This window comes from Neospora caninum, chromosome VIII, assembly GCF_000208865.1.
Source record: "Neospora caninum Liverpool complete genome, chromosome VIII".
In the NCBI taxonomy this organism is placed as follows: domain Eukaryota; phylum Apicomplexa; class Conoidasida; order Eucoccidiorida; family Sarcocystidae; genus Neospora; species Neospora caninum.
In genome coordinates this window covers 4,991,628-5,013,483 of record NC_018395.1, presented here as the reverse complement: position 1 = coordinate 5,013,483, position 21,856 = coordinate 4,991,628, and the positions used below count along the sequence as shown (strand labels likewise).

Here is a 21,856-nt window from a genome sequence, read left to right as displayed (position 1 = left end):
TGTATTTGCGTTCAAAAAATCATCCCCCCTCCCGCTTCTCGCGCCGTCTGTCTTCCACTCCTCGCGTGCCCGTTCTTTCTGAGCCCCGTGTGTCGTTCTCTTCACAAGCGCTGTGGACTTTCTCTGCTCCTCGCCTTCATACAGGCTTCGTGGCTGTGCGCATCTCACGTTTTTCATGTGGAAAAAAAAGGAACAACTATACGGTTCGTTGTTCGCCAGCTGCGAGAGCGTCTCGGCGTGTGTAGAGTGTATCATCGTCGCTCGCTCTGGCTGCGTTTTCTGACGCGGAAGAGCCGCCGAGAAAAACGCCGCTGTGTTTAAGAGAATCGGACCTTCTTGTCACAACTGTGTCGTTGCCTCTTTGGCCTTTGCCTGGGGACGGGGGCTCTGCTCTTTTCTGGTTTTTTCCGCTTTTCTTCCGGCTTTTCCTCGGCACCGTCTGAGGCCCTCGCCTTTTTTTTCCTCAGTCTGGGGAGTCAAGGCCACGGCGCGCCTCGAAACACTTCTTACATCGTGTCCAAGGCCTCTTTCACCCCTTCACACATCCTCAGAGAGAGGACGACCCCGCATTCTGAACTTGGTTGTCTTGACAAAAGGCGCATGCATACACCTGGATGTGTCTTGTCGCCGAGTGTCCTCCCGTTCTGTGTCCATCTGCAGTACCGGCAGTTTCTCGGGCGACGTTTCGTGTCGCCAGAAGGGCGCAGATCTCTCCTTTTCTCCCCTTCCCTTCTCTCTCTCTTCTCGCCGGTTTGTCTCTGTTGCGGGTGCCTGCGTTTGAGGCTTTCGAGCATCGCCTCGGCAGCCGACCACGCGCTGTTTTCCTCGCTCTGTCCCTCTCCGCATTGTCGCTTTTCTCAATTCTCTCTCGCGAGTCTTCGCCAAGCCCAATGAGCACCGGGGTTCCCTGTTGGGGCGGGTGATTGGCGCTAGTCATGCAGGCTGTGCTGCATGCGCCAGGGAACAAAGCTGGCGCAAGATCCAAGTTTTTGCGGGTCTGTCTCTTCTTCTGGTGACCAAGACGTTCTCTCTTCAAGCGAATTCATCTATAGATAACGTATACTTCCATATATATATGTATATATATGTATATATGTACGTATCTATGCGTGCGGCGCTGGCCCAGTCTCCGTCCTTGGGGCTCTGCAGGAAAAGAACACACATTGACGTGTTCCTTTGTAGCTCTTTGTGCGGTGTCTCCCATCGTTGTCTCTGCAAGGGACTTGTTTTCTTGTAACTCAGAGCCTCTTCATCTCCTGCGAAGCGCAGTCTCTGCTCTGGCCCTTCTTCGTCTTTGTCCCTCGACCGACTGCGGTCCTGAGCCGCGCCCGATCTTTCGAGTCCGGCGTTTCTTTGCATGCGCGTTTCCTTCCTCGGGGAAAATGATTCACTTTCTTCTCTTGGTTTCGCGACAGGGGAAGGTCCGGCTGTCCAGGTGGTACCTCCCGCCGGCATGTCCTGCGCAGAGTGTATGCGGATCCGCCGAGGGCTCCCCGGCGACGAGCGCCTTCTCTGCGGGCGTTTCCATGAAAGAGAGAAGCGAACTTCTCCGGGAGGCAGCCTCCAGAGTTCTCCAAAGAAGTGCAAAGCAATGCAACGTCGTCGAGTGGAGAGACGACACCAAACTCGTATTCAAGCGGTACGCAACTCCCTCGTCATAAGGACATTCCATATACACACGTAGATGTGCACTTCTGTCGCTTCCTGTTTTTCACATATTCATATTCATATATATATATACATATACATATATATACATATATATACATGCCTGCGTGTATACATTTATGTATATTTTGGTGTGAGTTTCCCTTGGCATACGAGGTGGACCTGACGCCCACTGGTGGCGAGCGATTCGCGCTGTCCGGATCGGGAATTCGCTCTATTTGGGACTTGTGGATTTCCGCACTAAAGCTTTCTCTTCTCTTCCATGCCGCCTCAGATACGCGAGTCTCTTCTTCATCGCGTGCGTCGACAGCAATGAGAACGCGCTGCTGACTTTGGAGGTGATTCACCACTTTGTTGAAATCCTGGATCGCTACTTCGGCAACGTCTGTGAACTCGATCTCATCTTCAACTTCCACAAGGTGCGTCGAGACGTCTCTGCCTGCACGTATCCAGAAAAGAAACTTTTCGTACTCGCGTCTTTTCGTCCTGGCGCCCCTCACCCTTCTCCGAAACAGTGCACTCTCCACATATCTATATAGGCTCAACTCCACCGCCACCAATACCTACCTATATATATATATATATATATATACTTGTATGTGCGTAGGATAGTGTCTACCAAACATGCGTGTGTATATATATGTGTGCATGGGCTTATGTGTTTTTGCACACAACCCACGTGTGTCTATCTGCTGGCTGCTGTAGAGGTGGGCAAATATGGAAACGTGGTTCATGGATGGGGGTAAATCAGCAGATGGGGAAAGAGGTTGTCGCCGAGGTCTGCACGCTTGTTTAATTTTCCTCTCAAATCAGCGCGCCGCTGTCGCCTGGGGTGTTTTCGGGGTTCCTTCGTCGTAGGATGGAACCTTTACGTGCCTTGTCCTTTTAGCGATGAACTTTTTTACACTCTCCCCCTTTCACTGTTTCACCACACGGCTTTCCGTATACGCATGGCATGCTTCTCGGCACGTGTTCTTACCAATATATGCACATATGTTTTTTGTAGAAATATATATGTATATGCAAATAAATATGTATCTGGTTTGCTCGTCGGTCGTTCGCGAGTTGTCCTTTGGCCTCGATTGTGCGAATCACATAACGATGAAAACGCTGTTTTTCCCCCGCTTTCTCGCTTATCTCTGCGAGTACGCAGATCTACAGATGGCGAGAAGCATCGACAAGCATCTATACGGAAACCCATGCATAATGGGGGTCCATAGACGTATCGCTCTCTCCTATATGCATACGTATGGATATATATATATATATACCTGTTTTTCGTTTTTCGATGGATCAGGCATACTATCTTTTGGACGAGATCATTTGCGGCGGCGAATTGCAAGAAACCAGCAAGAAGGCAGTCCTGCGCGTGATGAATGCACAAGATGCGTTGATGGAAGAAAGCAACTCGAAGGGCGGGCTGAAACTCACCTGAGAGAGACGCGGATCTTCTGTCTGAACTTACCGTTTCCTCTTCCTGTCCCTTTAGCATTAATGGTTTGTACCGGACAATGAGTAAGAAAACAACTCGCTCGAGACTGAACGGAGAGCCTTCCGACCTCCGGAGGCTCTTCTCCGCGGGAGCTCTGGGGGCGTTTTCTCTCTTTGAGTCATCCGCTTCTCGTCTCTTTTCTCTCGCGCTTTTCGGCGCTGATGTGTGATCTCTCCTGTCTGAGCATCTCTCTCGATTTGTTAATTGCGCACGCAAGAACCCGAGACTGTTTCCGTTCTCTCTTTCTCGTTCGTCTGGGCTGTCGGCACCTCGCGCTCACGTCCTGCACTGCTTGTCTTGGACTGTCTTCGCGCTTTTGTTTTCTGACGACTTGTAAGCGGTCAGTTTTTGCTTTCTCGCTTTCAACTGCTGTCTCGGAAAAGCAAACATTTTTTTGGTTTAAGGCTGCGTAGCTCTGAGGAACGCGCGAGAATGTTTCCCTCATCACGACCTTTTGACCCTCATTCTGCTCTGTACTGATTTCCACGGGAGGCCTGGTGTTTCCTGGGGCCTCTTCGTTCCTTCCGGCTTGCTCCCGTGTTGCTTCTTAATATTCTTGCCTCTATCTTCCCTCCTCAGTAGATAAATGTACATGCATATAGATGCACACGTACTTGATTGAGTCGCTTCACGTTGATTCTTCTGAACACCCTACGAATATACATACATCGTTACAGATACGTAATACATGCATCTATATATAGATATATACAGATATAGGTATATGTAGTTGTACGACAACATGATTTGTATGTACACAATGGCAATTGACAAGGCGCGAGGAGCCCTCCTTTACACGATCTCATCTCTGGCAGGAGTCTTTCAGGTCTTGCTGTTTTTCCAACAATTAAACAGTAAAGACAGCCCTTTGCTTACTTCACAATCGCACCTAACAGGCTTTGCGTGCATACTACACATAAATTCAGTCTGATGCTCGGATGGACGGGCAAGACCGCGCGAAGCGTCTTCGCGTCCACTCCGCTGTTCAGAAAATGCAACCTCGCCTCTTTTCGAAGGAGTAGTTGCTTTTACAGTTCCAGTTTTGCGGTTTTTTGAGTGGGGCATCTCTCACCACTGGAGAGCGCCTTACCTACCCAGGAGTGATTTCTCGCGCCGTCACAAGAACCTTTCGATCTGCTGGATTTCCCGGCCGAGTGTTACCCCTTCGCTACCCCTCTTTCCATGACTCTCTTCCTCTTGGCATTTCCTCTCTCATTCGATAAGGCACACTTCTCCGGAGCATCACCCCCCCCCCCCCCGAAGACCTTCGCTGCTAACATCCGTACACACTTTTTTATCGACAGATACTTCTCGGCCTCTTGCGCTTTTCGTATGGTTGAGCACAGATGCAGGCGCGAAGAGATGTAGCTTGTGTATCTGTGAGTTCCTGGTTGAGGGAAGAAACGTGAGGAAAGAGACTATTCGGTTAAGATGTAGAAAGTCGGATTTCCTGCGGAGTGTGCTCAAGGTCGACGCTGCCCAAGCAATATTCTTCTACTCCAAGAAGTGACTTGAGAGGGTTCTACCTCGGGGGAGTGCTCGGACTATTTTTGTTACGTCAGATCTCTTATGCGTCGTGGGTTCAAAAGGAGTGAGTCACGGGGGTTGTTTGAATCCTTTCCCGGAAGCGAAACGACGCAGACGGCAGTGTGAAAAGCAACCAGCTGCGGAATGTGGGAGGACTGCGTTCGTCGCCGGTTCAAAACCTGACCAATACAAGCCCTTTGAGCGTTGACCGCCGGCTGACGGTTTCCCCATCGAAAGAGAACAGGCTCATGTGCTTTGCAGTTTCGGTGCACTGCACCAGAGTGACGTGTGTGTGTGTGTGTGATTGGAAGGCCCCGTGCGCAGCGCTTCGTCCTCTCCCCCCAACGATCAAACGAACAACAACGCGAAGGATGCCGCTTCGCAGAAATCCATCTATATCTGCAAATTTTATTATAAATTCTCATCTACATTTTTACGGACGCATGCATGTAGAGATAAGCACGGGCTACATAGCACACCACTCTTGCGCTGAGGATGCAGCGACATAGCTGAAAGGATTTAATGCAATTTCCTGGGAGTTTAAAAATATGCACAGGCTTCTTGCGTTCACAAAGGTGTAATATATATATATATATGTAAGGGCACATGCGCATGTATACATCCTTAACGAAGCGGTTATAGAAGCGTCGCCTCGGCGGCGCCAACTGCGGGGGAACGGATTTTCAATCGCGAGCACGGAGTCGCGGCTGCACATGCGCAAGTAAGAGCGGGTATTTTTTTGGCAACATCGCACAAAATACAAGTGGTGGGGTGGAGTCTTTTTTGCATGCGCGCGCGTGTGTCCCTTGAGCCTGCGAGGGGTGGGGGTTTCTGAGCGTGGGGAGCGAGGGCACTGTCCGTGTTCTCCCGAGGCGGTTTTTCTCGGGTTTCGCCGGATATCGTGGCGGAGGTTCTTCGCTTCAAATCTCTTCCTTTCTTTGCCTCGCCTCTCCGGTGGCTGTGTCACCCTTCTTTTTTCTCTCCTTCGTGCCCCCGTGTGTTGTCCGTTGGAGTCCCGCGCGAGAGAGCGAGTTCTTCGCCTCTGATTTTTGTCTCTCCGCGGCTTTTCTTTCCGTTTCTCCGTTTTCTCTCTCCGTCAACATGGGGCGCATGTACGGTCCCGGCAAGGGCATGTCTGCCAGCGCTCTCCCCTGGCGCAGAAAGCCCCCGACGTGGCTGAAAATCAAACCCTCCGACGTCGAAGAGCACATCGTCAAGCTCGCCAAGAAGGGCCAAACGCCCTCCCAGGTACTTTGTGCGCCTCACCTTTATCCGCGCCCGCTTTTCTGTTGCGCGGGGAAACACTCCCAGAAAAAGAAACTTTCGTAAAAGGGGATTTCGTACGGTCCCACCCTTTCCGGCGCCCCGCGCCCCGCCCGTGATTTGCTCAGCCCAGAGAAATGAATCGGTGTCCTCGCGGCGACTTCGCGACGGAAGCCGAGAAAAAGGTTTCTCGTTGACCGTTCCGTGTCTCTGTCCAAAAGGCTCACCGGGAAAAAATTCGTGCCTCGCCTCGCGGGCCCTACCGAACTCGAATCCTGAAGGCGGGATCACGTGGTTTGAGCAGAGCGACAGAAGCACAGCGGGAGTCGTGCGTGTATATTCCCCCTGGAGATCTCGCGGTTGCTTGGAGGAAAGGAAGAAACGGCGAGAGGCGAAAGGGAATCTCGACTCTTCTCACCGAGGAGTTTGCCGCGATAGCGGCTGATTGAAAAAGAACGGGACGACGAGGAGGGGTTCCTATGCGGTGTATGTACACCTGGTTGAGAGCAGGGTTCGTGCGTGGTCAAGCAGAAGGGAGGCTTCGGCGCGCTTTCGGGTTTGGAATTGGTGAAAACACTTTCCACTGCCCGAGCTGCTTCTAGTTTGATCGCGTCTTCGTGCGCCAAGGCAAATGAACAGTGCAAAAAAAAAGACGCGCTCCTACAAACTGTGCCCGGGGGCTGTCGACTGCCAAATGCGAATGCACGAAACGGGGAGGCAGCGCAGCCCTCCCGTTGAGGAAGGATCTAGGCCCAGTGTTGAGGTGCCGCAAACGATGCGTAGATGTCCGTATGCAAAGTAAATGCGTTTCTAATTGCGTGGATCTATACACAGGGCAATCTGTGGATATAGGTTTCTCGTTCTCTGCGATCTGGCTGCGTGGTTTTTCAGATCGGCGTTACGCTCAGAGATTCCTTCGGAGTGCCTCAGGTCAAATCCGTCACTGGCAACAAGATCCTCCGTATCCTCAAGATCCAAGGTAGGCCCTGTCTGCATGCTTCCACCGGAACACGTGCATCTTCACACGGATACGAATGATACGCGTAGTCCCTAAACCCAGTCCATTTCCTGCTGGAGGTCCAGTGTACGAGGACAAGCATATCTATTTTTAAGCATACTTTGAGGACAGAACTCGTGTAACGCGAAGGTGTGTGTCTGTAGGAGGGATGAACGTTGCCTTCGTCGAAGGAAGCAATTGCCACAGATCAGGGAGTCTTGTTAGGTCGCAGATGTGTTTTGCGGATTCGTTTGCAACCGCGGCTTTCACACAAGGAAGCATGTTTTCAGTTTTTTCCGCAGTGAGTGTCATTGTCAAGAGACACGGGCGCTAGCCGACTCATTCCCGAGTAGGTTGGCATTCAGCTGTGTATCGACTGCTTCTCTCGCTGCAAAACTGTCTGTGTAGTGAAGAGATTTAGCGCAGATGCTGACAGTCTCTCGTTCAGCTCTCTGCCGTCGCCCTCTCCAACATTTTTCGAAGACCTGTCCCCACACGCGTCTGTCTCATCTCCATTTGCAGCCACGCGTTCGAGGGTATCCGCGCGGATGCCTCGAGAGCTTCGTGTCCTCTTGTGACTGTGTCTGCATGCGGTAGAACCTGCTCTCCACGCACATTCACGTTTGGCGACTTTTTTCCGTCGTTGCCACTCTCTCTTCCCCCTTTCTCTCTCTTCGTCGCCCCCCCAGTGCTGTCCTGTAGTTTTAAATGAAGTTTACCCCTATATCATCTGAATTCATTTTGAATATCTAGAAGCCTCGCAAAGAAGGTGCCCACCCAGTAAGGACCTAGGATAGAGAGATATGCGGCTCGCCGTTCGCGCTACATCGCACATGCACACCTTTTTTCACAGAAAAAGGCTGCCAGTGGGTTTTCTGAGGCCGGGCAGACTGTGGAGTTGGGCGCATGTCTCTGGGGTCTTTGGTGTACGCTTCTTCGCCGCATGCACTTTCCGCTGCAGGTCTTGCTCCCGAGCTGCCTGAGGATCTGTACTACCTGATCAAGAAGGCCGTGAGCGTGCGCAAGCATTTGGAGAGAAACAGGAAAGACAAGGACGCGAAGTTCCGCCTCATTCTCGTCGAGTCTCGCATCCACCGTCTCGCGCGTTACTACAAGCGCACCAAGCAGCTGCCTGCCACGTGGAAGTACCAGTCTGCTACCGCTTCGGCGCTCGTCGCGTAAGAGAAGCGAGGGAGATTCGCCCTTTTGTTGAGAGAGAGAGGCACCGGTGTGTCGCGAGCGGAGAGACTCTTCGAGCGTGGGCTCCACTCGGACGCTGAGGCAGAGACCACGCGAACGCGTGAAGAGAGGGACGTTCTTGGCGTTGCTCTCGGCCTTTCTTCGGAAAGAGGCGAACAGGCGCCGAAAGGGCCTTTCGCACGCCCGTCCCCTGTGTGTCAGCTGACGCCGATGTGTGGAGTCCATAAACAAAGAGTGCATGTGCACACGCCTTAAATGTTCTGACAAAATCGGACAGAGAACATTCCTCGCAAGGCGCGAAAAGCCTCGCCAACAACTCGACCGCTACCACCTCGCTCACGCAGTTTTCCGTATCCACTGGGCGTCCTCCACAATCGACACAGAGACTGCACTGCACGCATATCCATACCCACACATTTGCATGTAAATCCACACACAAATTCAAACATATACAGGCATATACAGGCATATATTATTTATATATATATATATATATATATATATAAACCGTATGTGCTCGGACGTATCTTGGTACCGGTCTACGTGTACAGAGAGTGAAGTATACGAGAGACCCGTTTTAGAGAAGTCCGCTTTTGGGGTGTTGAGGCGCACCGGTGAGTCGCATGTGTATAGTGTCCCTATCGTCGGATGCAAATGCGTTTTAGTAGTAACATAGATGTGGAAGATTGATACGATGTGTCCGTGAATGCGCCGGAGACTCGAATTTCCAGTTGTTCACTCTTGTAGATGACGGCAGATACGGCCGCGCCGTATTTGGGGCTTCAAGTTGCGTGGTCCCAGTCACCTCTCTTCTGTTCTTCTAGCATCTCCTGCGTTGGAGGAATCTGAAGAGTTTTACTCTCCTCGCTTATCGTTTCCACACTCCACAATGGCGAGCACGACACGAAAACGGCAGCTTTCTCACGGAGAAACTTTTTTTCCGCGCCTTCTTCGCCTTCCCAATCAGGAAAGCACACAAAAGTGTTGCGGAAGACAGAGCGTTCCAATGCTACGAAGTAGCTTCCCGGTGTGTTTCTCGAGACGCGATGCATGACAAAAACGCGCGAAGAAACTCTGAGCAGATATGGGTAGACCTCGACAAACTGGTGTCTCTCTCTCGCCACGCTCCCTGTACACGCTCGGAATCCGAATGTTACCTGCTGACAGCCGGAGACAAGGTACATACATACATGTATGTACAAGGGAAGATTGATCTTGTGCTGGCATGCCAGGACCATGCAAATCCAAATCCATTCTGAACTTGCTGGCCAGCGCACACATTTGGTCTTCGACTCCGTGTCTCTGTGTCGGGTTTCTGTTGCTGTTTGTCACGTGAGTTCCGCCCCCACCGCATCCGCAGCCGTGTGCGAACGCCTGATCAGCGTCAGCGAAGCTCCTTCTCTGCGAACGCCGTCGAGTTAAGAGGTAGGCTCACTAGAGGTACACGTATCTGAACCAGCGTCCCTGGATGCATTTCAACAAAGCCGCCCCCCCCCCCCCCCCCAACAATTTGGGCTCCAAGGCGCATCTGTCGAAAGACTCTCCACGAAGAAGTTGTCTGATTTCCACGAATCACTAAAGTCCAGGCGCGCAAGTCCAGAAGGCAAGAGAAACAGAGAATGGAACTTCGGGAAATCGTCTCCGACACTGGCCACGCCCGGAGAAAACAGAGAGACGTCGCCAGGTGCGTGTCCTCACTTGCGCTCCCAAAGAAGGAGGACGTCTCCGCTTTTTATTCTTTTTTTCGCGCTTTCGCTGGACACTGCGTGCAAGAAACCGCTACGCAGCAGAGGAAGTGAATGTGAGAAAGGGAGGAAATACGCTCATCTTTTTCGAGAGGCAGAGATCCGTTGCAAAACCACGCCAGCTGGCCGTTTACGGTTTGTTTCGGTCTGCTCGATGTGTTCGTGTCTCCTCATCGACACTCGCCAGTGCTTTCTCCAGAAGATGAAAACGTTTCTTTTCTCCTGCTCTCCCCTTCACCTCTACCCGTAAACAAACAAAAAGTCTCGTTTTTACAGGTACATCTATGCATATATATCATATATATATAAATTTCGATGTAGATGTGCGTAACCGAGAAAAGATGTGCATGCCTCAATTGTAACAAGACATGCAGTGCACTCCTTGTGTTTTTGGATGAAGGAGGGCGACAAACACCTTTTTCGATTCTGTTTTTCCTGCATCCGTTTGCTCTCCCGCGTCTCTTGTTTCAACGGCTTCAAAACGCAAAAGAGATGGCCTGTGTGTCGTCCCCGTGAATTCTCTGTCGCTGGCGAGACTTGCGTCGTGCCGTCTCGCTTTTTGGCTGTTTTAAAGTGCTGGGAAATGGATGATTTTTATCGTACGACTGATTTTTCAAGAGAGGAAGAGACTTTTCGTTTGTCCTCTGTTAGATGCACATCTTCCCTTTCGTTTGACCTTTATTTCTCCGTCTTTTTCCCCTTAGCGGCACACGCTGCTTGAGTTCGCAACACCCCCCTGTGCTGGTGTAGCCTTCCCCCGTCTCCTTCCGATCGGTGTTCCTTTTTGTTTCTTCCTTAGCTTCCCCTCCTTCTCTCGTTCTTCTTCGTTTCTTCCTTACCTTCCCCTCCTTCTCTCGTTCTTCTTCGTTTCTTCCTTACCTTCCCGTCCTTCTCTCGTTCTTCTTCGTTTCCTCCTCAGCTTCCCCTCCTTCTCTCGTCCATTCCATCTTCCTTTTCTCCCCTTCTCTCTCTCTCACCCTCGTCGGCGGGGGTGGCAGAGCCTCGAGGACTCCTCTCTCTCTGCACCAGTATCTCACTCTGGCCTACTTTTCCCCTCTTTTCCTTGTCCTTTACGCTTCCTTTCTTTCTCCGATTCTCCTTTGTTTTCTCTCGTGCTTTCGCTCCCTTGCAGAACGACAGAGAGATGAACAAGCGCAACTGGTCTGTGCTGGGCGGGGGCGGAGCTCGAGGCGGTCCCTCCGGAAGGCCTCCTGAGCGAACCGTTGCCCACCCCTCTCGAGGCAAAGACCCACCTGTCTCCTCTTCTTCTTCTCTCCCACGTTCTGCCTTCTCCTCCACTCCGGCCCCGTCCACCTCGGGCTCTTCGGCTTCTGCTTCCTCAACTTCCCCCTCTCTGTTGTCTTTCTTTCCCAGACAACCTCTCAGTCAGTCCGCCATTCCCGCTCAGACTGTACCTCGTAACCCGGCCGCTCCCTCTTCTTCCTCTCTTCCCTCTTCTTCCTCTCTTCCCTCTTCTTCCTGTCGTCCCTCCTCTTCCTGTCGTCCCTCCTCTTCCTCTCTTCCCTCTTCTTCCTCTCTTCCCGCTTCTTCCTCTCTTCCCGCTTCTTCCTCTCTTCCCGCTTCTTCCTCTCTTCCCGCTTCTTCCTGTCGTCCCTCCTCTTCCTCTCTTCCCGCTTCTTCCTCTCTTCCCGCTTCTTCCTGTCGTCCCTCCTCTTCCTCTCTTCCCGCTTATTCCACTCTCCCCTCTTCTTCCTTTTCTTCAGCTCCAGTTTCTTTCTCTCCGCCTGGCAGTGGGCCGTCGTCTCAGAACACGAACGCTGCTGAGGCCTTCCTGCCTGTCGATCTCGCCTCTTTCCTGTCTGTCGACTGTGCTCCCCCGCCTCTGTCGGAAGTTCGGATCCACCACGAGGGTCTGCGTCAGCAGCCGTCCTGTTCCTCTGCGTTCTCGGAAGCAGTCTACGATGCCTCCGCGTCTCGACATCCGTGGCAAGACGAAGCTGTCTTCTCACTCGACGCGTTGTCTCTCGAAGATTGCCGCGCAGGCTTTCTTCGCTTTCTCTCCGCGTCGCCCTCGCACCTGTACGCCCTCGGGCTCTACGTGGCAGCGGCGACGAACCTGTCGCTGAAAGGTGAACTTTTTGCCCCGCTCCTCTCTCCAAACGCGTCTGGACTACTCTCGGCCTCGTCCGCGGCCTTCTGGAAGTCTGTCGTCCTCGACGCCCAACACCGGTCTCTCCACGAAATGGTCTCCACCGTACCCTTCGAAGTCGATCTCCTCGCGATGTTGAACGTGTATCCTCTCCTCGGGGCCGCGCTGCTGAACCGCCCGAGGGAGACGCTCGCGCTGTTGGAGGACCGTCTCGTTCGAGACGTTGCCGCTAGCCTCCTCCTCCATTTGCAAAGCTGCGTCAGGCGCCGGAGCGAAGCGACCGCAGAGCGCGGGGCGCAAGAGCTCGGAGGCCGAGAGGAGCATCACAGAGATCCCGAGAGCCGGCGACGAGCGGCGCAAGACTACGCCAAAGGCGAAGAAGAAAAACTTCTTTTGCAGACGGCTCCGCCACTCAAAATCCGCCTGACGCATCTGCCCAAAGACCGATACATGGAAAGGAGGACCCCTCTGTACGTACAGCAGACCAAAGAAAGGAAGAGAAAGGGCGGCGGCAGAAGCCAGGGAAGAGGAAGAGAATAGACCGAGGGAAAACGAGGGGAAAAAGGGACAAGAATAGAGCGAGGGAAAACGATGGGAAAGAGGGAGAAGGAAGGAAAGAGGGAGACAAAGAGAGGAAGGAACCGAGCAATGTTGAGCAGAGGGAGAAGGAGAGATGGAACGCACACTGAAGAAGAGACAAGCCGAGGAACACAAGGCGCCAGATACGGCGAGAGAGAAACAGGAGTCAGGGAGACGGGTAACGAGGAAGACCAGGGTCCAAAGACGGCGGGCATTCGTTGAGAGAAGAACAATGCGAGAGGCGAGAGTCCCAAAACGGCAGAACTGAATTACGATGGGAGAAAACGGAGAGAATGAAGAACGCAGCAATCACGTGAATGCAAAGCGAGAGAAGGCGACGGAAGCAGAAGCGATGATGTCGCGGAGACGGCGCGTCAGCCCAGAACTGGCGATGGCCGTCGATCGAATGGAGACGTCTATCTTTCCGTTTTCTGTCTCTCCCTCCAGGCAGATTCGAACGCACGACGAGGGGAAACTCGTCGTCATCACAGGGCGCGTCGCCCGAGCAGGTACGGTGTGGCGTCGCGCGTTTTTGCTGTGTTTTTCTCTTTTCTTCACGACAATTGCGTCCTCGAGTTTTGCGCCATGAAAGCGACTGCGAGACGGAGCTTCAGCACGCTGATCTCGGGAGAGTGCCCCACCAGCAAAACAGACGTTTCTCTTTTCGGTTCACCCCGCAGAGGGCGTAAAAGGTTCTGTCTGGATGCCTCTCAACGTCCACCAGCCACACCCTTGCACGTTTCGATTTAAGCGCGACGTGGTAAACATCTTTTCACCCGTGGCGGTCGCTTCTGATCTTTGCCTCCAGCCTCCAAATCTCCACAGCTCCGCCGTTCTGTTTATCCCTTTTCTCCTTCCGTGTCTCTCTTTATGCATATCTATCTATCTATCTATCTATCTATCTATCTATCTATCTATCTATCTATCTGTCTGTCTATCTATCTATCTATCTATCTATCTATCTATCTATCTATCCATCTATCTATCTATATCTGTAGATGACAAGATGCCTGTTTCACCCGCTTGGTGCATGTGTCCCTCCGCGGTAGTTTTGACTTTCCCAGTGCACCGTTGTGCTTCCCGTTGATAGTTTGCTGTCTTCTCGTTCTGCTTGTTTCCTCGTTTTCCTGTGCTTCGTTTCTGTTGTTTTCACCTTTCCCTGCTTTCGCTTTCCGCAGTTCGAGTTCGCTGCGCTCTTCCGTGTGCGTGACTGACGGCTTCTCTCGCGTGTCCGTCTTTCCTATTTTTTCCCAAGGTGACCTGCAGGCAGTTGAAGAAGAACGCACCATGGCCTGTCGCCAGTGTGGACACTGCTTTCGCGTTTTTGCATGCCCAGAGCAAGGCTACCAGCTCGGGCTTCCTCTCAAATGCCCCGCAGGAAGTAAGCCGGTCCGGGAGATCTGCTTTCCTCCGTTTCAGCCAGCGAATACAGGCAGTCTGTCATTCCGCATTTATCGCGTTTCGCTTCTCCCCCCTCTCTTTTTCTCGGTCCTGGAACCGTCACAGTGTTTCTTGCCTCGCCCAGCGCGAGTACCTCTCCCCCTGCTCTTTCTTCTACTCGTTGTCAGCCCGTAGCGCTCTTCTTCTTCTTCCTTCTTCTTCTTCTTCTTCACTTTCTTCTTCTTCTCTCGTCCCCTCACACAGGCGCGGCTCTCCGGGAGCAGATGCGAGACCGCTGTGGGTCCCAGGAAGAATCGAGCAGCGCGCAGAGCAGAAGAGGTGGGGCGAGTGGGAGGGGCGGCTGGGCGCCCTGGAGCCGCTGGCGAGGCGGCCGACGAGGGCCTTGCGAAGGAGAGACTTTCGATTCAGTCGGCGAGGCGGCGTGCCTCATGGACTACCAGGAAATCAAGTTCGTAAACGCACACTACAAGGGAAATGAACACGCTAACAGCGCTACGTGCCATTCGATTTAAAAAGAGCGTCGAGATAATGCCACGCGCACGCAGTTCAGTGCACCAATCTTGATGGTGAAGTGCCCCCGAGTCTCCAAGCCTATGCGAACCTGTTCCTGCTCACGCTTCCTGGCTTGGCCACTCGCTTCCCGATTGAAAAAGTGGAACTTGTCGCCGCAGGGAGGGAACTGACTTTGCCGCAATCGCTGTGTGTCTTGCCGATGTCCACTGAGCTCCTAATCCCCCTCCCCCCCCTCGAAAAAACCAGAAGAGGGCGTCTGTTGCTTTATCGCCGCTGAGCCGTGCACCAGCATGTTGTGTGTCGGCCTCTCCACTCCTCCACTTCCCCCTCTCCGTCTGCCGTACACCTCACGCGTTCTCTTGATCGATATCGTTTTTCGTTTGTGTGCCTTGTACGTGATTGTCGACATATCGGGGTGGAGTCTGCGCGCCTTCTGTGTGCCTGCTCTCGCTGGAGTGGATCTTTGCTTTCTTGTTTCGCCTTGCGTGTTTCTCGTCCGTGAAAACCCGTCTTGCACTTCAGGAAGCGAATGCGTCCTTGTGTGCCTGTTCATCTCCCAGAATTCGCTGCTCTCTTGCAGGCGCCCGCAAATACCTCTCTCGAGATCCTGCGCACCGCACGTTGCTGCCCGTAGTTCTTCTCCGGCACCTCGCAGGTCGGCTGTGCATTGTCGAGTGGAAACGCGTTGTTTATGCTTGCTTTATTCAAACAAAGCTCTCCTGGCGTTTGGGTAGCATTTTGGTCTGCGCATTGTGCGTCTTTCTTGACAAGAGAAGCGTCTTTGCGAAGATTTGCAGATGCTCTGCTGCCACGTAAAGGACTGTAGCAACCTCGCAGGTGTAGGCACCGCGCTGGACGTTCCATATCCGTTTCTCGGCTTCTCGGTCTGCGCCGCGAACCGCCGTTTTCGTTTCGCTTTTGAACCTGAGAGAACCTCCCGCTCGCATTTGGAACCGCACCAGGCACCGTCTCGATGGGCGACATCATCACCGTGGTCGGAATCGTCGGCAGGCGCTGGCAACGCGTCGTTCGCGACTTAAGGTCGGAGGAAGGAAAAAGAAACTGCGAGAGACGAACGATTTCCCGGGAGAAACAGCCGGCCAGCGAGAGGTCTCGCACGGCAGGCACGCCCGAAAAAAGGAAATCATCATCTGAGCCAAGACGCCACCGCAGCTGTGACTAGCGACTTACTTACCTTTACATATATATATGCATGTATATAATTATATATATGCATGTATATAATTATATATATATATATGCATGTATATATATATATATATTTATGTCTATGTATTTGCATTTGTGGTTGGATGCGAAATTTGTGCTACATGCACATGTACGCCAGTAGAGACAGAGGAATCTCCACCTGGAGCTCAGTGAGTGTGTTTGTGTTGCAGTGGTCAATTCGGTGACCCAGGTTGGGTTCGATAGGGACACATCGAACGCGATTCGCATTGGAGAGCCCTTCCGGTTTTCGCATGTCGCCTGTCCACGTGCCTCTCGATACGGTCCTTCCAAAGCAGATATCCAGAGAAATTAATAGATGTGTTCTGTTTGGAGACGTCTGTGCATGATTATCCAAGTAGTTTTAATCTGTTTTGGGTTCTCGTGCTGTGCAATTCCTCAGAGCAGAGGTGGAACTGGTTCTCGAGGCGAACAACGTTTTCCATATTCGTCCCGACCCGCTCGCAGCATCGCGACGCAGCGTCGAGATGCTGTTTCAGGATCCACGCCTCCTTCAAGTCTTTCAGGCTCACCAACGCAAGCAGCGGCCGCTCTCGGCAAACTTCGAAAACGAAGACAAACCATCTCGTCAAGAATCCCTCCCCACATCTGCCGAGTCTGCCACATCTTCTAGTTCTTCTTCCTCGCCGTCTTTCTCGGATGGCGCCGCAGAGCCTGGGTGTCCGCGGAAGGCGCGAAAGAAGCTGCCTGGCCTCGAGGAGGTTTTTCGGGCCTTTTGGGAGTCGACGCGGAGAGAGCCGGACGCCGAGAGGGACGACGAAACGCATGCAGGGAAGGGACAGAGCGGGTGGGACGAATGGACCGCGAGAGGACGACTCCTCGACGCAGCCTGCCCGTCGCTCTACGGCCTGGCGCCGGCGAAATTGGCGCTCCTGCTAACTTTGATTAGTGAGAAAAACTGGGAAGGGACACGGAGAAAAAAGCCTCGCTCCTCAGGAGAGAACAGAGAGGCTGGTACAGAGATAGAAACATGACGCCCCAATACGGATATAGACGGCGAGGCACAGAGATAGAAACATGAAGCGTGAGGGAGAGAGGCGTGAGGAGATAGAGCGAGGGAGAGCGCCAGCGAAGAAGGTTCAAGACTGAGAGCGAAAGAGAAGGAACCGGCGGGCGGAGGCGAGGGCAGACTGTCACCGCCTTCTCTGGCTTCCGCCGTCTGTTGCCGTAGTCGTCTCTGGAAGCGATTCGACGATTCACGTGTCAGATGTCCATGTCCTCTCGGGGTGCCTGAGAGCCGACCCCGTCCTGCTGGTTTTCGCCCTCCTTCTCGCGTTTCCCGCCCCCAGCTGTCTGGCTGCGACGTGGGTGTGTTTCCCGGCCCTTTTCAGGCGGATGCGAGGCGCGCACGGTTCCCTCTGGAGGCTTCGGCGACGCGCAGGCTCTCGCCGCCGCGTCCTTTTCCCGCGACGAGGAGCGAGCGGCCGAGGTCGCGGAGCGAGGGTCCAGGTGGAAGAAGTTCTTGAGTGGCGCGTCAGGCGAGACGCAACGGGAAGACGACATCTGGGCGCCGCCGTCGAACCGGGCTGCCTATCTGCTGTGGGGCAGAGACACCAAGGGCGAGAGCGAGGTGAAGCACGAGAAGAAAGAGAGACTGGCTGAAGGAGACGGGCGCCCAGACAGAGAAAGAGAAGGAGCCAGCGCGACGGCGGGGAGAGAAGATGACCGCGACGCCCGCCCGTGCGCGACAACTGGTGGCGGTGGAGCCGGAGACGCGGCGAGAGCGCGCGAAGCAGGGAAGAGGATGCGCGACGAAGACAGGGAATCTGGCGAAGGTTGCACCACCCGCCAGAAGTGTCACCTTCTTCTGTTGGGGGCATCGGGGACTGGAAAATCGACGCTGCTGCTCGCAGGGAGAAGCCTCGCTCAGAAAGCCTTCGGGGCGACTGGTGAGAACTCGCCAATTCCCCTGCATGCAGAGCAGAGGCGAAGCTTCAGCGAAAAGGATCGAGAGAAATGCTCCGAGGCGGGATGTCCAGAGGGACTGACAACTGCAGTGCGCGTTCACACATGGGGGGGGGGGAGTAGGAAAGGGAGGAAAGAAGATTCCTCAGAACTCACAGACGACGTGAGACGTAAGAGGGAGAGGACTGGGGGGGGGGGGGGGAGACACCATGCACTTTGTGCATCGATATTCGCTCGCTTGGCGGCGACAGCAAATATCCGAACGTCGCCGCTTCCTGGAACGAGCGTGAGAGGCACGGGGGCGAATCGAACCTCTGGGTGCGTACAGAAGGCAGGGGCGCTTTGTCGGGTCTGATGAGCGATCGGAGGGGCGAACGCCGTTCCCGGTTCGCTCTCGAAAGCGCGAAAACAATGGGACGCCAGAGAGCGGTAGACACCCTCTCGTTCCCATCGCGCGGCACCTGAGAAAGAAAACAGGGGAAAAGCCGCCGGAACCCGGGCGACCTGCAGAGATGCCAAGACCGCAGAGATGCACGTTGCTAACGGGTTCAGGCGTCTTTTCTCCGCGAGGACGAGACGCAGTCGGGCCCGTGACGGCCCTGTTCCCATATGCCGAGAGCGGGGCGCGCGCGGCAGGCAGCCGAGCCACCGGTGGTTGGACCTTCTGCGTCGACGTCTGGTGGATTCGTTTTCTCTCCTTGCTTCCGTTTCAGGCATTGGATGTACGGCAGCCGGCCTCACCTGCGCCGCAGTTCGCGACGCCAGCAACGGCGCCTGGCACCTGGACCCTGGAATTCTCGTCCTCGCCGACGACGGCGTCTGCTGCCTGGACGATTTGTACCTGATGAAAAAAGACGCACAGGCGGCGATTCACGAGGCGATGGAGCAGCAGTCGATCTCTGTGGCAAAGGTACAAAGCCGTCGGAAAGGGAGCGCACCGCAGTCAGACAAGAAACCACCGGACGGCGCTGAGGAGTTGAGGCGCAGAATCCTGCAGTTCGCCTTCGCCTAGACCTTGTCGCGCGGATGAACCAAGTCCTCAAGGGAGCGCCAAGAGTTCAGGCCATCACGGGGGAAGCACTTGTTGTTCGGTTGTACCAACACGCGTGGCAGGTTGAAGTGTGGAAGAAAAACACGCAGGAAACTGCGAAGCATCAAGAAGTCTCCGCTCCGTACTAGCTTCCCACCGCGTTCACACCCCTCGCTTCGACCCTCTCTCCTTTCCTGCTTCGTCTCCTTCTTCTCTTATTCGTGTCCAGCTGCTGCCTTTTCCCTCTCCGTCTGTTCCCAGGCGGGTCTCGTCACCCGACTAACAGCGCGGTGTTCAATTATTGCGGCGAGCAGCACGGAAAAGGGAGCTGTGGGCGGGAAGAGTTTCGCGCCTGTTTCGCGTCTCTTCGGCTCCGATCCTCGGGCCAGCAGTGCGGGCCGAGAACGCTACGAGGACTTACCCTGTCTCGACGCTAACATGCCGCCGCCCCTCTTCTCGCGCTTCGATGCCGTTGTCGTTCTCGGAGACGCACCAGGAGCCCTCGACGCCGTTACCGACTTTTTGGTCGGCCGTGTAAGCTCTTTCAGTCCCACTCCGCCCCGCGTTCCACGGGAAAATCACGAGCAAAAACACCTCGACGCCAAACCGTTGGACCTTTCCTCTATCCAGAACGCGCGTCCCCTCTTCGACAGGTCTCCTTGGGACACCTTAACGGTTCTGGTGTCGCAGTTGTCTTCCAACCTCTCCCCCCGTTTCCCTGTGTGTACCCACTATGGATACATCTATAGACAGGCGCATGTGCACCGAGAGAGATAAACACAAAACATGCATATGGGCGTGCATATACATATATATATATATATATGTATATATATGTATATATATGTATAGTGTACTTGAATATATATAGGTATTTTCACCTACGTATGTATGTATTTCTGTATGTATGTATTAATGTATGTCTCGGCAGAGATTTGAATGTGAGTGCATCTGTTCTTGCAGGCCACGCGGCTTTCTTAGAGGAAGGGAGGGGTGTTGAGCCGCGAGGCCCGCGTTTTGTGCGGTTTCGCTGTGGTTTCCAGGCTGTCGATCGCCGTCTGCGCTCACAGTGTACACGCCGAACAGTCGCGCCTGTGAAGGATGGCATGCATGCGCCGCCTCCGGGGTCTTCGCGCGCGTCGTCGCCTGGTGCGTCTCCCCTCGGCGCCCTTCTGACGTGGACGACTTCGCTGCTTCGTCTGTATCTGGCGTTTGTGGAGAAATCATACTTTCCTGGTTTGTCGCGCCAGGCTGGGCAAGTCCTTGCACGCTACTACACGCGACTGCGCGCCGTTGGAACGCCGCAGAGGAGCGCGGTTTGCCACGAGGCCAGCGAAGCTCTCGCAGCTTTGGGCGCCTACGCGGAGCCTCCGGGGGCGTCTGGAGGAGGGACGGGCGTCACCATGCGGTTTTTCGAAGGCCTGTTTCGGCTCACGCAGGCGCACGCGAGGCTCATGGCGCGACACGAGGCCAAGCGAAGAGACGCAGGTAAGGCGGGCGAGGCAGGCGGGAAGCAGCGAACTGGGCAAGGCACCGAGAGAGCGAGGGAACCGAGAGAAAGTGACGCGTCCCGGAGAGAAGAGGCGCTGAGCAAGGCGAACAGAGGGTAGGCAGTCCTCGAGAAGGCCGGAGAAAGAAACGGGACTCGTGGAGCACCGAAGGGAAAAACGGACACCGAGCTCTGGAGTGCCGGGAAGAGCGAGAGAAGGAAGGGAGGATAATGACCTCCTCGGGAGACAAGAAGGGAGACTTTTGGACTGGGGGAAGAAAGCGGCGCAGAGGAAGAGTGGACGGGCGAGAGAGAGAGAGAGGTTGCAGCGGGGGACGGTCGAAGGCCACACTGAGAACAACCGAGACGGAGCCAACCGGAGGACCTGAGAAGTGGAAAAGAAAATCTCGAGAGAGGTCTGAAGTGGATTCTCGGGAGAATGTCGTCTTTTCCAAAAGAACTTATCCTTTGCCTTTTCTCGCTTGGTCGGGTATGATCGGCTCACTCGTACAAGGCGACGTGTACGAGTGAACGGTTTCGGCGCGTCACCTGTTTGTGGTCTGCGGCCTTCGCTTCACCCGTTAATCCGTGCCGGCCTTCCCGAACGTCATGCCTGTCTTTCTGCTCTTGTGCGTTTCCTCTGCCAGTCGCCGTCATCTGGATGCTCGAGACTGCGCTGTGCGGCAACCGAGTCGTCCCGGGTTTCAAAAAGGGCGGCTCGGACGGCGTCCCGGAGGGCAGGCACGGCCTTTTGCTTCTCTCGCAGCCGGCGACGGCGAAGGTTGTGGAGCTACTCTGCGTCTTGCCGGCGCGCGAGAAAGAAAACCGAGCCGGTTCCACTGCGTCTCCGGAGCACTGGCCTACTGGAGGGGGAGCATCGAACGGAGGGCGCAGGGAGAGAGAAGAGGCTACGAGCGGACAGCTGGTTTATCCATCCCTGCAGACTGTCGCAGGCAAGGCCTTGCACTGCGACATACGCAGCGAGGCCCAGTATTTGGCGGTAGAAGAACTGATTCTCAGAAGTCTCGGCTTGTCGAAAGAGAACTAGGCCGTTGCGCGAGAGACCACATGCAGTCGGTGGGGATAACTGTGCGCTGCATGCGGAACCATTTCGTTGCGCTTGAGAAGCCGTGCTCTATGAGACAACACTTTCCCTCTCTTCCTGCAGAGCACCCCAGTCGACAGCAGCAAATGTGCGTGGTCCCTACTCCTCGGCCGTGCGGTCAGGACGGTTCAAGAAAACGCCCGGAACTCTTCTGCGCGTGTCAAGTGAAGCTGCTTTTTTGCTACACCTCTTCTGTCGATACCTTTTCGCCGTCGCTCTTGCGATCAACAGTTCCCCCCGTTCGCGTAGGTAGCATCCCCGCGTGTGTGCGAGACTGCGGCGGCTATGCATGCGCAAGTGTCTGGCTGCTGGATCGGAAGGAAGCCTTTTCTCTCCAAATCTGCAGCTTTTCTCTTGGACGGATAGTCGCCCTTTGCGTTCGACGGCTGTCTCAGTGCCAGCGTGTCCAGGCAAAAGATTACCGGTGCGTCGTCCTGTTGGCGACTCGAGAATTGCGGTTTGAAAATGGCGCCGAACATTCGTCGCAGCGAACAAAACCTTTCACGCTCGGATCACGGTCCATACGGGTTGACGGATACCCCATCCCCAGCATCGAGCCCTACGTGGGTGTGACCGTCTCACAG

The 21,856-nt window shown here is 54.3% G+C and overlaps 3 protein-coding genes across 3 annotated transcripts; all 3 read left to right on the top strand.

Moving 5' to 3' along the window:
- Positions 1-1,382: 1,382 nt before the first annotated feature.
- NCLIV_036290 (hypothetical protein) lies at positions 1,383-3,103 on the top strand (the record flags this gene model as incomplete). The annotated part of the gene is made up of 3 exons (XM_003883830.1): positions 1,383-1,639; positions 1,943-2,087; positions 2,966-3,103. The coding sequence occupies 3 exons, from the start codon at positions 1,383-1,385 to the stop codon at positions 3,101-3,103; spliced, it is 540 nt and encodes a 179-aa protein (XP_003883879.1).
- Positions 3,104-5,788: 2,685 nt separating this feature from the next.
- Positions 5,789-8,129, top strand: NCLIV_036280 (30S ribosomal protein S15P/S13e, related; the record flags this gene model as incomplete). The annotated part of the gene is made up of 3 exons (XM_003883829.1): positions 5,789-5,935; positions 6,842-6,929; positions 7,909-8,129. 3 exons carry the CDS (start codon positions 5,789-5,791, stop codon positions 8,127-8,129), a joined length of 456 nt encoding a protein of 151 aa, XP_003883878.1.
- Positions 8,130-12,095: 3,966 nt separating this feature from the next.
- On the top strand, positions 12,096-21,215 carry NCLIV_036260 (putative MCM2/3/5 family DNA-dependent ATPase; the record flags this gene model as incomplete). The annotated part of the gene is made up of 10 exons (XM_003883828.1): positions 12,096-12,472; positions 13,029-13,090; positions 13,918-13,962; positions 14,150-14,300; positions 16,126-16,631; positions 17,075-17,632; positions 18,362-18,558; positions 18,940-19,212; positions 19,722-20,166; positions 20,815-21,215. 10 exons carry the CDS (start codon positions 12,096-12,098, stop codon positions 21,213-21,215), a joined length of 3,015 nt encoding a protein of 1,004 aa, XP_003883877.1.
- Between the last annotated feature and the right edge of the window lie 641 nt (positions 21,216-21,856).